This window comes from Rissa tridactyla, chromosome 5, assembly GCF_028500815.1.
Source record: "Rissa tridactyla isolate bRisTri1 chromosome 5, bRisTri1.patW.cur.20221130, whole genome shotgun sequence".
Lineage (NCBI taxonomy): Eukaryota > Metazoa > Chordata > Aves > Charadriiformes > Laridae > Rissa > Rissa tridactyla.
The window spans coordinates 27,270,629-27,283,162 of NC_071470.1; the positions used below are offsets into that span (position 1 = coordinate 27,270,629).

The following is a 12,534-nucleotide window of genomic DNA, read 5'->3' on the forward strand; positions in this document are numbered from 1 at the left end:
TAACTCAAACTTGGAAAGATTATACTTGTAATACCTTACAGGTGGACAAACTAGAAAGAGACAGCCATTGAATCTAGTGAGCTTAGGTTCAGGCCTCTATGGCACAGTGCTAAATTACTATTCAAGTAGTAAATATTTAAGACTATGTTTTTTACATTTCCAAGTTAGTGTATTTGAACAAATAAAATTCTACCCTCTAGCTTCTCCTTCCACTAACATTAAAGAAAATTAAGTACAGTACTAATCAGCCAATGGGATTACACAGATGCAAACAAAAAGGCAATGAGACTTCACCAATCTCTTTCCAAAAGCATCTGAGATTCACCATCCAATATTCAGCATTATATTAGCCTTTATCAATAACAAAGAAAAAACATTTAAGAGTTGCTCAGTTTACCTTCTGTTCGCAGCTGATGAATGGCATCGGCACAGGTCCTCATAAATATCTGAGCATCTTGGTCTATCTGATCACGCTCCGTATCTGTCATCCTCACATAGTCAGACATAATATGGCTGAGAAAGAAGACAAACTGTCACTTAAGCAATCCTCAACATAAAATACACAAGTACACATGTTAGACCTTCTTCCCACTCACCATCTCCACAGCAGCTTTTCTGCAACACTTATTTTCACAGAAAAAGAAGTAAAAAATACAATAACCATCACTGATAAAAATGCCACTTCTATAAAGCTGAGAGGTTTTTTAAAACATTTTTTGACTAGTAAAAGATAAGAGAAAAAGCAATATATGCTATCATCTTGTACATAATAAAATACTCAGCAGATAAGGAGAAAATACAACTAGAAAAATATATCATTACCCTCAGTACTTATTCCAGTGAGGCATATTTCAAACCTAAAAACGTGAAAACAAGTAGGATAATGGAATAGCTCAAATGTTGAAAGAAGTACAAAAAATTGGAACTCATTTTACTTAAATGTATGCTTTCATTATCCTAAATACTGAGCTTCATTTTTAAAGCAGCTGTACTATGAAATCTGTGAATTCAAACCATAGTAAAGAAGAATATTGGAAAATAATGCACATTTTTAATATTGAGTCAATTATAAGACTTATTAAAACCTGTTCCTGTTGCTTATTTCTGTTTTAGATTATATATTATGTAATATTTTCTTATAGGATTAATATATCTTTTTGTTACTGAATTAATAAAAATGGAGGCCTGTCAGTAAAATATTAACACATTGTAGACAACCACCAGAAAAAGCATACTGTATAAAGGTATTTAACAGTGTTTCTGCAGCCAGAGATAACAGGATGATAAAACTCTGCTACAGCAGCTTATCTTATGTTCATCTTGGGTTTCCTGATGATACAGTCATCACAGCTTATTATATTTGCCTTTTAGAACAGGAAAGAAAGCCTTAACTCATATCCTCATTTTAATTCAGATTTTTGTTTACATGTGAAAATTTCCCCACTTGCTCAAGTTATGCATAATGCAACTATATTAATGCAGTAACGCAAGTAAAAATAAAGGATCTTCAATTTGCAAAGCTAGCCTGATACCCTTAGAGTTCTCTCACATACTTCACTGCAGCAATGCCAAATCTTCCCTGTGCCTGCTGCAATCCCTGGCATGGGAATGCCCTACAACCAATTCACATCACCCCACCGTATCATCTCTCATCACATACAAAACCACCAGCTCCTTCCTGCATCGTCAGTGTGCTGTCAATGTGGGTCTCCCAAATCTCCTCCAAAAAGCTTTAAGTTTACTCTAATGTCCCTCAGTATTACACAAAAATGTCTTCATTCCCATCCCACGTGACTGATCGCACATGAAAAAAGTGGCACATGGTTCACCTGGCTTGAAAATTAGCTTCTGTTTACTGGCCAGCTAGTGCACAAGCACAGATTAGCCAGCAAACAGTAAGGCAAACTGATTAAAAGTAATATTCTGTATTTTACGTGTTTTGTTTCCAACATTACTGTGCACTTGCCTTCTAAACATTAGGATTTTTCCTCCCTCTCATTAAAACTACTCTAAATGTCATAAAATTATTTTTTATAACTTACAGGAAAGCAGCCTTATATAGTGTTTCTATTCATATTTTACCAGCCAAATTGTTGTTCTTTGGTCAGGACAAATGGGTTTCATAAATTTGTAGCAAAATCCCTATTGCAACTGTAATCAGTGGTCTTCTAAGCTGTAACTCTAATTCGCACTCTCTGAAAAAGTAGCTTCTGAATGATGGAAGATTTGAAATAGTCCAATTTTAGAGACATCTGATGGAAAGGCTTTCCACAGCGTGGTTAAGATGACATATTGATAGTTACGTATGCAATATAAGTTACTCATGCTGTTAAATATATTAGGACAGATCTCTCCCCCACTACCTTTGCACAGCTTATATAGATGTTTCTTTTTATCACCAGTTCATGGCATAAGCAAGCTCTCAGCATGCGTAAAGCCAGAAAATCCATTCTTACATCCATCTCTGCACAGGCCCAGACAGAAGGGGACCATTAAGATCATCTGGTTTGGGATAACGCTTAACATCGTTCTGCGATCCATGCCTAGAGTTACTTGAGCATGTCAGTGCACATGGATTCAGATGGAAAATGAGGATGGAGTAACAGCTTCACAATGGGCCCTTGATGAAGCAAAAAAAATTTCCACTCTTCTATTTCAGATTACAATAATAAGTTCTGGCTGGTCTGCTACTGAACAGAGTATAAAGTTCTTGTTCTGTACGCGTCTAGGTTCTTGTACCCTGCCCAGCTTTGTGGTATTTGCAGAGTTCTATGCTTTCAATGCACTTTTCACATTACAGGGAAAAATAATGATTAGAAAATACAAATCAGAATTTTCTTTTAAATCAGACTTAGAAATACATATGGAAAAACCTGCCTCAGGCACACTTTATTTTTTACTATCAGTGTAACCAGTAGTAATATAGTGATATACTGAGGATAACTGTAACAGCTTTAATGTTGGGAAACAAGTTGTTCAGTTACTTTTCATAGTTCCTAATACAAAATTATGGTAGATCAAATTCTTAAATAGGAGTTTCTCAGCTTCAAAGGTAGCAAAATGCAGCTTAATCCAGAAAAAGAGAAATAGAAAACTTTTCCTTTTATAACTGCTTACATCTTACATAGTGTCTGGTACCAGCACTTTTGAACGAGAGCTGGTCAAGCCACTCGGCGGCAAGGGTACCTGAAACCGAGCCTCCTTAGGAAGGCAAGAATGGAGTCACACAATCCCATCCCGTTATATCCAAACACATATGGCATCCACTAGTACTAACAGGGTACTGAAGTCCCCACTGCACTCCCCAGTAAATCTGCATGCAGATGTTATACTGAAAATCCATCTAATCACCATCCTCTAAGCCTTACCGTAAAAAGAACCATTCATTTAAAAAGAACAGGCCAAGGAAAAACAAAAAACACACCAAGAAAAACCACAACTGAACAAAAAACAATCCAGCTGTGTCCTGTATGTCAGAGATACAAATACTTGCTCAGAAGTGCAGCAGCAGTATCACAGCAATGGGCTGATACACCACCAAATCAAGAAATGTCGAACGAACAAGGTTTCGGCAGCAATCAGAAGAATTAGCTAAGACAAACACTGCCTAATGCATGCAGATAAAGAAGGGAGAAAGGGGAAAAGAAATTCTTCTAGATTTTTATCCTAATCAGTAGGAGAAAGCTTCATGAGAGACTTGGGCTGGAAGGCAACTTGGGTAATTTGTGATTTTTAAGAAGGTGGGTGAAGTGTAAGATAAAGACGGTGTCCATCAAGTAGGCAGACTTCAATAGTCTAGAAAAATTAGTAGGTTAAATTGCATAAAAAAGGCAAACATAAAAAGGAATGGAAAAGAATTCAGGTGAACTAGTAGTTTTTGTACAGAAGTGACATTACAATAATTTGCAATTCTGCCCTTGATGAAAGAGAAGAATAGGTAATGCAGTAAGAGATCAACTTAGCTGCTTCATGAGCTCTTCAGTGAGCTCAAACACAAAAACCAGAATACTGAAAGTGCAAATTAGGTCTGATTGCTACTGACAAGTCTAAAGGAACACAGCACGTAGGGACAGAATCAGAAAAGGGTCAAGTGCAGGATGAGACACAACCAGCAAGGGACACCAACGATAACAAGAGATTACTCTGAAATATTACCAAGAGAAACACCTAAAATAGGAAATGCGTCAAATGAAAGGATGTATCCTCAATGCCAAGAACGAGGGGAGAACAAGGGAATGCTAGGTCAATGAAAAGATGAAGTATAGTAACTTATTTTTAAAAATAGCGTTAAGGAAAAAAGAAAGCAGAGGACTTACAGAGCACTCAGCCTAGGAAAATATAGGAATAAATAATGAAACAATTTTTCAGCACTTAGGGAAGAACAAAAAGATAACCAGTAGCCAAGATATATCAAGAATAAGTCGTACGCAGTGTAATTTACTTCTGGGGTGCAATAACAGGTCTTATGGATGGATGAAAAGCAATCATTGCTATATATCTTCTCTTTAGTGGGGCTTTTGTTATCTCACATGATATTCTCACAAGCTACCTGCAAATAAATGAGTTAGAAACAAGCACCACATGGATGTGAAACTGTTTGAAAAGCAGAACTTGGAGCAGTTATATACCAAAACAGAAGGACACACCGAGTTGTGTTCCACAGGAGTTTGTCCAGAATCTGACGCTATTTAATACTGTAACAACAGTATTGAGAATGGAGTATACACTGATTAGCTTTATGCCTCTGCAAATTTAAGTGAATTAAAATTGTATCAAGGCAACCAGACTTCAATTCAAAACAATACTGCCAACTTGGAGAACTGACATGAAGAATTTAAATAAGGAATGGTCAGAGGCTCTTTGTTGCAGCAGGAACAATTATCTGAACCCACAGAGAATGGGGAATAACTGATTAGGGAACAGTTCTTCAGAAAGTCATCTGGGATCATACTGGATCATAAACCAAACATAACAACGATGTGCTGCTGCGTCAAAAGTCATCATTACAATGGGAAGCATAAATGCAGTATAATCTATTACAAATGAAAGGTAACTTTTCTGCTACCCTTAGCTTTGGGCAAGGCCTCAGCTGGAGTTTTGTTTCATTTCAGCACCTCACTGCAACACCAACCGGGAGAGTGGCCAAAGGAGAGGAAAATGCACGATCAAAGGTCAAAGAGAACACATATGAAACCCCAAATATACAGTAATTGTTGATTCTAGAAGAGACTGAGGAGAAATCAAAATAAGCTAATGTAAACCAAAAAATTCTAGTAGCATGGGTAAGGAAACAGGAAAAAGCAGAGGGAGGATATGGAATCTCCACTGAAAGAAATATTTAAAAGCAAGCAAAACACGGTGGTGGAATGGCCTAGTCATTCTCTTTTTGAATGTGTCAGCCATTCTCCTTCCCACCTACCATTTCTATGATCCTATTTTGCTGGCAAAGCAGAAGGAACCACAGCTGATGGAGGCGTTACACCAGCTTTTGGAATTAGTAACTCTTTCTGCTGGTGCATAAAATATTTTCTGCTTACTGGTTCAATAAAGACACCGAATCAAGCAGAAAAACTTGATTTTCCTCCAACAATGTAGTACAAAAGAGAGAGGAGCGATAAGCTGAAATAAACCAGTTCTAAAATACTGATTTGTAGTGTTTTAGCAGAGATAGGCCCCATTTACCACCTGCAAATATTGCCTTACAAATACATACATAAATGCCCCCCCGCCACATACACATATGTATAACCTTAATTGTAAATACAGCAGACATTTTTAAACGTCTTCCCTTTGAGCATCTAGTATGTTGTAAATTATTTAAATTTTAAATTATTTTATTTCTTATTTAACTACTAAATTTAAACATTATTTATTATGTTTTGTGCATTTTAATTTACTACCTTTTTCCATCCAAATGCTGTCTGGTAAAAACCTGTCTAATTCAAATGGCAAAACATTCCACAACAACATATTTAAAACTTTTTTTTTTTTTTTTTAAGTCTGTGGGAAAGCTTCAGCTACTAGAGCAGGCAGTATGGGCATACCTGAATTAGTATTTTCAGTTTTGTAAAATATCGCTGAGAAGTTCCAGAATGCTACTATGAAGAATTACTATTTATAAAATGTAATGTATGAACATAGTACAATAAAAAAAGAAGAGAAATAATTTGAAAATAATTCCCTTGAGAACTATGTACTGCTCCATGAAGAAAGTCCTTACAGATTATCTACATGTTTTACTATCTTAGTATAACAAACAAAGCCTCACTTCTTGTAAAAACACAATTAAGTGAAGACAAGAAAGCAGTCTGGCTTTGTACGGGAGCCAGTAAGGCACTATTTTTAGAGTCCTCCTTTTCTTTTATTGGTTAGGCCAAGGGAACACTCTCCACAAAACACAGGGTAAACATTCAACAATTTTCTGCTAGGTGGAAAACCTGTAACTGATTTGTTGCTTCTTTTTTTTTTTTTTGCTTTACTAAGTAGATAATTGCTAGGGCAAGAGGCATAATTACTGGGCACCAACATGATTTTTTAAGACAGATAATTTGTTAAGAATTTTTTCAAAGTGTATTATTTGCAATAAACAACATATGAAATGTTCAAACACTTAACTGTACAGAAGGACCACAGAAGCATGCAATGAAGACACACCAGAAGCCACCCATCCAGCCTTTCCCATGGAAAAAGCATCATTTCTACTCAGAACTAATCGATGCTACACTGATGAAGTATATGAGCATCTCTGCAGTTGCAAAAGACAATAAATTAGATGTCTAATAATCCCAGATGGAAAGCTCTTCTCAAACATTTTCTTTGAGAAGTACAAGGTGTTCTGTAGTCAAAAATCTAGAATTCTCTCAATTCTTTTCCAATGCTTGATTAAAACAGTAGGAGTAACTACTGGTCTTTAAACTGTCTAAACCTTGAAAGATCCTTCAGAGAAACTGGAGGCTGTGGAGGAATCCCAAGAGGACTATTTCAAATTCCCAAGTGTTAGGACACTACAGCTAGTTCCTCAAACTATATTTAACACAAACATACAAACTGTCTCGGTGGCTCAACGATCAAAAACATGAAGGAGCCGATGATGACAAGCAAAGGCACAAGTTGTTCACAGACGAAACATTAGACAATTACCAAAGACTGAAGGCAGGATCTCACACAGCACAGTGTAGAAAGCAATGTAGGAATTCATTACAGCAAATGGTCTGACAGGAATATATAGCAGTCACACTAAAAATGGAAGGTAAGTAACAATCCTCATCTGAAAGGAGTGATCACAGTTTGCTTAATAAGCAAAAATAAAAAAGCACCTACATATTGTTAACATCTTCAGGAACCAAGAGTCCCTGCCTTCTCCTTTCCAGGAAGAGAGATCACCTTGTTCTGCTGGAAACAGTTTATGACCAAAGGGAGACAAAAGCAATAGCCCCTACCCTTACAGCTAATTCTCTACAGAACTGAAAAAAGGAAAGGTAGTATTCATTTTTCTGTTATGGCAACATAAATGAGAAATTATTCCCTAAGGTCAATAAAGTCTCATCAGCATATCACTTATGAAAGACGACTAAGAATCTGATATTCAGCCTTTATAGAGTCGGGAGGGGCTTTTTTTTTTTTTTTTTTAAGGTAGTGTTCATCACTAACTCACTAAAGATATGCATTAACCAAATGCAACAATGCTGGGAAAGCTCTAAAAGATCACACGTTAGAGGGGATAATTTTCTAATATATAAGTGTCTGGTGTTCACCATATTTACTTATCAATTGAAAATTACTTTTGTGATTATCAAATAAACTTTTAAAAAAAGTTAATCGGTTCTGTTTTAAGGAAAAGTCCTTAGTTATTTTTCTTATACATTGCCTCAAGGATCACACCCCATATGTGCTTTCTGAACAACACTCTGAAGCTTAATAACCCTACTTGAAAAAGCTGGTGAGGAAGTCCTTGAGATAAACCATAAACCAGGTATGAACAAATAGCCAAATACTGTTTACCACTGCTGTTTTTAAGTATTGCCCGAGCATTTTCCAATAGAAAATAATTAATTTGCAAATAGTCTGAGATGTCCTAAAGCATTTCTTGATTGTTTAGTTTCACTTCTTTCCAAAGATTCTTGGCAAGATACTGCAGTTAACAACATCACAAGTGATAACTCCGAGACAGCTGTTATTAGCAAGAACAGTGATGATGCAATGGCCCATGATTTAGCTACACATTTCTTATGAAATACCCTGCCACCGAATGCGTTCACTGATCATGAGTGTGATACCCAAAGGGCTTCCTTAGGTTTCAAATGTGTATACGAAACCAGGAAGAAAATAATTTAAATGATTTAAGTTATTTTTCTTTAAGACAAGGCTCTAATGTTAAATAAAAGCAATGGTACATATAGTGAGTGGTTCTTCCTTTAGTAGGTATAATAACAACACAGTCTTTGCTACTCATTCAGTGTTTTCACTATTTAATACTTCTCCTTAAAATGGGTGTTATAGAAAAAGCCCAAGTTTTCACTATTATTGCCACAGATTTTAAGATTAATACAACCTCCAATTTTCAAGCCGAATTACGAGAAATAAACACACATTTGGAGAGAAGTTTGAAGGAGGACCTTCTATATGTGCCTCTGTATATCAGAGTTTTCTAACAGGCCATTTCACATTTATTTCCACTGTAACTCATGCTGTCAGTGGAAGATGATACCACATCTCTGGTACTGCTAAACCTCTCAAAAGTTCTATCCAAAGGAGAGAATCATGGTAGACAGGATAAAACTGGCAAGATGACAAAACAGAAAAGCTCCTTATCACAGAAAGCTGAAAACCAAGGTGTAAGAGAAAGCAAATGAATCCTGATAAACAGGAGAGGATAAGCATGCAATTGCTTGAAAGTCCGTAAGCTTAGATCACTGTATGATTAGTTCCATGTGTTTTGCCATTTGCATATTTTATAGCTAACAGTCAAATCAAGAAGAAAGAAGGTAAATAAGCAACTATTAATTCTTGAGCTTTTGGGAGTCAGTTTAGGTATTTCAGTTAAATATTTAAATCTTGATAAAATGGGTCAGGGCCTTCATTTCAATTAACCCTTCTTCCAGTTGTCTTTTGCATTGCTAAAAATATTCCTCTAAAAATTAATTAAAGACATCCCCTCTGTAGCAGGATATTTTATGTATGCCAAAAATAAAAACTCTATTAATAAAGAATTTATAGTCTGCAAAAGTAAGGTCAAAGAAGCAATCAAGGACTTGGATGTAACAAGGCATACAATAATTCAACTTAGTAACTCAAAAGCCAAATCATGCTATAGTTGAAAACACATCATGCTATAGTTGAAAAACAAATAGCAGGCTTGACAAAATACAGAGTAGTCAAATTTCATTAACAAAACTAAACATCCTACATAAATTCCAGCACAGCCTTTTAGTATTAAATTGTGTAAAAAATTTTCCCCATAGCTTAATTATTGAAAAGGTATTAAAACTGCTGTCTTGAATGAGTGAGACATTTGCTAAGACTCCGAGACTAACAGCACGGATGCTATGATCCTCTTCACATCCACAAAGTAGAACAGCATAAGCAATGCAGAACGGAATTTGACAGTGCTATCTATTTTAAGTCTGACCATTAAGGACAGGATCTACTGCAATCACAGATGAGATCTGGAGGAATGACACTTCATTTTTCCTCTCCATAGAAACTTAGTTTCTCAGCAAAAATCACTGAGAATTACCATAATAACTGGTTAAAAGAGAGTTTACGAAAAGAACATTAAAAAACTTTTAGAAACCAAAACAGCTTGGACAAATTTTTACTCCTCTTACCACTTCTGCATACTACTGTTAATAAAAGACAAATAGTAGCCAAAATTTAACCGCTACTGACTGTTTGCTCTTACTGCAATTATTTGCAGTTATTCAGTTTATGCATTCACATGAAGCTTTCACACAGTAAAAATGGTTATTTCAGTAGCAAATTGGTAGCTCCACCTAGTGTTGCTCATGACATATTCCAACAAGAATTGAAAAGCAGAGAGTTAGTCATAACGCGTAGCTGTACACTACTTCTGCTTGCTCCTTGGAAAAGCAGTTCTTCGTACACCTTGCACACTGAATTGACACCCCCACCTGTGAAAGCTTTTGGAGAAAGGTATTAAATTGATTTGGGACTCAGTGTTTTCAATCCAAGATGACTTTAGACTGCTTTTTGTCTACCTTGATTGCAGCAACAGCTTAGCTTTAGTCAGGGTCGTGGCAGAATCAGAATGCAGACAGGGCTGTCTCACCCCATGCAACACTGCAGTTATGTTGAGGGACTGGAGAAATACAGTACAGGAAATTGTAAAGTTTCAGGAGATCCTTTAAAAGGGAAAGCTTACCTACACTGTTTCATTTGGATATACGCCCCTCTTCCCCCCTAAAAAAAACCCAACCCCAACCAAGTTGTGTGCTCTCAGGTGACTGCGAAAAAAATACATTTAGTTGTTTTAAGTGATACCCCCTGCCCCAAGAAGGGCATTGCCACAATGATCCACCTTTGTCACCTCAAGAACAACTTGCTGACATTCTCTTTAAAGTGGAAACGTCACTTGGGATAAATTAATTTGCTTCTTTATAAAGAGTGCATCCCAGGTCTTTAAAGCACCCCAATTGGGATGCATTCCATATTGCACACACTGTACATTTTTCCAATTTTACATCTGGTTGGAATTCTAAAAATTCGTAGTTTTGAACCACAAATCTCAAAATAAAATTGTTTCCCAGAACCCGGGAGAACACCTCTTTCCCTATGCATAACCAGGGTGGCAGATCAATCTGCTTTAAATGACAGTGTGACAAAGGGCAGGCAGTTTCAGTGAGTGTTTTTCCCCATCCAAATATATTTCCCCAAAGACAGCTTTCACTGTATGTTATGTTGCATTGTTCATTTTTTATCTTAGACACAACTACAGACTGAGAAGGAAGGAAAGGAATCATTAGTTAGATGTTGTGGGATCTGCACTATGAAGACACACAGAGGGTTATCTACTTTTTTCCAAATAAATATTTACAGCAGTCATAAGTGTGTCACAAACCCACTTCTACAATATGAAATAAAATAAACCGGTGATGAGTTCAACTGAACTGTTAAACTTCTATTTACAACCGCAAAGTTAGTTAAGGGGAGATACCTATGAAGTATTTTCTATTTCTGTAATGAAATATTGTGCAACCTATAATATGACTACTAAGTTTGCACGTAACAAGAGTTTCATTAAAAAGCAGGCTTTCCATTTCTCAAATGATATGATTATTTGTACTCAGTTCACCAAAATACAAGTTGCAGTAAGATTTAGATCTTAGGATAACTTGATTTAGTAATTCATTAGGAATGTTAAAACTGCAGATCACAAATAGTCTTATTTTTAATTACTAACACCAAACTGTAAACTTGTGCTTTAATCTTCTAAAAATCCTACTACTAAAGCTATTAGCTACTAAGCAGATACAGCAGTTTTGAATGTTTCCTAATGGCTGAAGAGAATCAAGTCTTTCTCCACACAATAATAACTATCAGCACTGAAGCCTACAGTTTTTGTCACAGAAAAGCAAATTCTGTGCTGCTGTCCCCTGACACCGTGTTCTCAATAGTGTCCTTCATAAGCAATTCACATTCCACTCTGAAGTCTGAAGAGTTTGCATCATTCTCCACCAGGATGTGCTGATGCTACCGACTGTATACTTAAGGGGTAACAGGCAGGTTTAGTGTCACAAAGTGACACTAAAAGCAGGGAAAGCCTGGACCATTGAATCTCCTGTTCTGCTGTCTCAGGAATCACTTCAGAAACCTACTCTGCAGGTCCTTAAAAGGTGCCAGCTTGTTTTGTTTCAGAATTCACTCCTAAGAGCCAGAAAACATCTTCAAATTCTGAGTCTCATCTTATTTAGAACCATTTTCTTCTTGTGATGTGTCTTCATCTTAAATAGTTTACAGTAAACCAATTAATAAGCAATCTACGTTTTTAGTCATTATACCTATAGATTTTTAAGCATTTCACTTTATAAACCTGAAAATAAATAAATAAATCTTCTTAAGCACAATGCACGCTTACCTGTAAGCATTAATGTAATCCTTTCTGTGTTGGAGAAGAAAATCTTTCAGCTTTCCAATATGAGAAATCTAAGTGAAAAGAAATCATAATTAAACTTCAGTCAGATACCTGATTACTTTTATGTTTAAAGTTCAGTATTCCATGCTTCAATATGAATTTGTAAAATTTATTCTGTAATTAAACAGAATCATAAAATTTACTCTTCTATTGTAGAATTTTCACTTTTTGCAAGCAGCCAATACATAAAAATTATCTAAAAAATATCTGTTGTATGAAAGTACAACTCAGAGAAAAGTAGTAAAAATGCAAGTCTTCTATCCAAAAAGCATAAACTAAACACTACTAAACACTAAATATAACTACAGTATTAAGCATTAAGAATACTAAACGTGATAATGATAACACAAAACATTATCTAAACTGGTAATCCAGGATCTAAC

The 12,534-nt window shown here is 35.9% G+C and overlaps 1 protein-coding gene across 3 annotated transcripts in view; it reads right to left on the reverse strand.

Moving 5' to 3' along the window:
• The window catches only part of STX18 (syntaxin 18), a 69,812-nt gene that overhangs the window by 20,889 nt on the left and 36,389 nt on the right, over positions 1 to 12,534 (reverse strand). For all 3 annotated transcript variants that reach the window (XM_054204009.1, XM_054204008.1, XM_054204010.1), the window contains exons 2-3: positions 12,095 to 12,162; positions 398 to 513 (exon numbers count right to left, since the gene is read on the reverse strand). In XM_054204009.1, the coding sequence (XP_054059984.1) occupies positions 398 to 513; positions 12,095 to 12,162 (184 nt within the window). The remainder of the gene's footprint in view (positions 1 to 397; positions 514 to 12,094; positions 12,163 to 12,534) is intronic.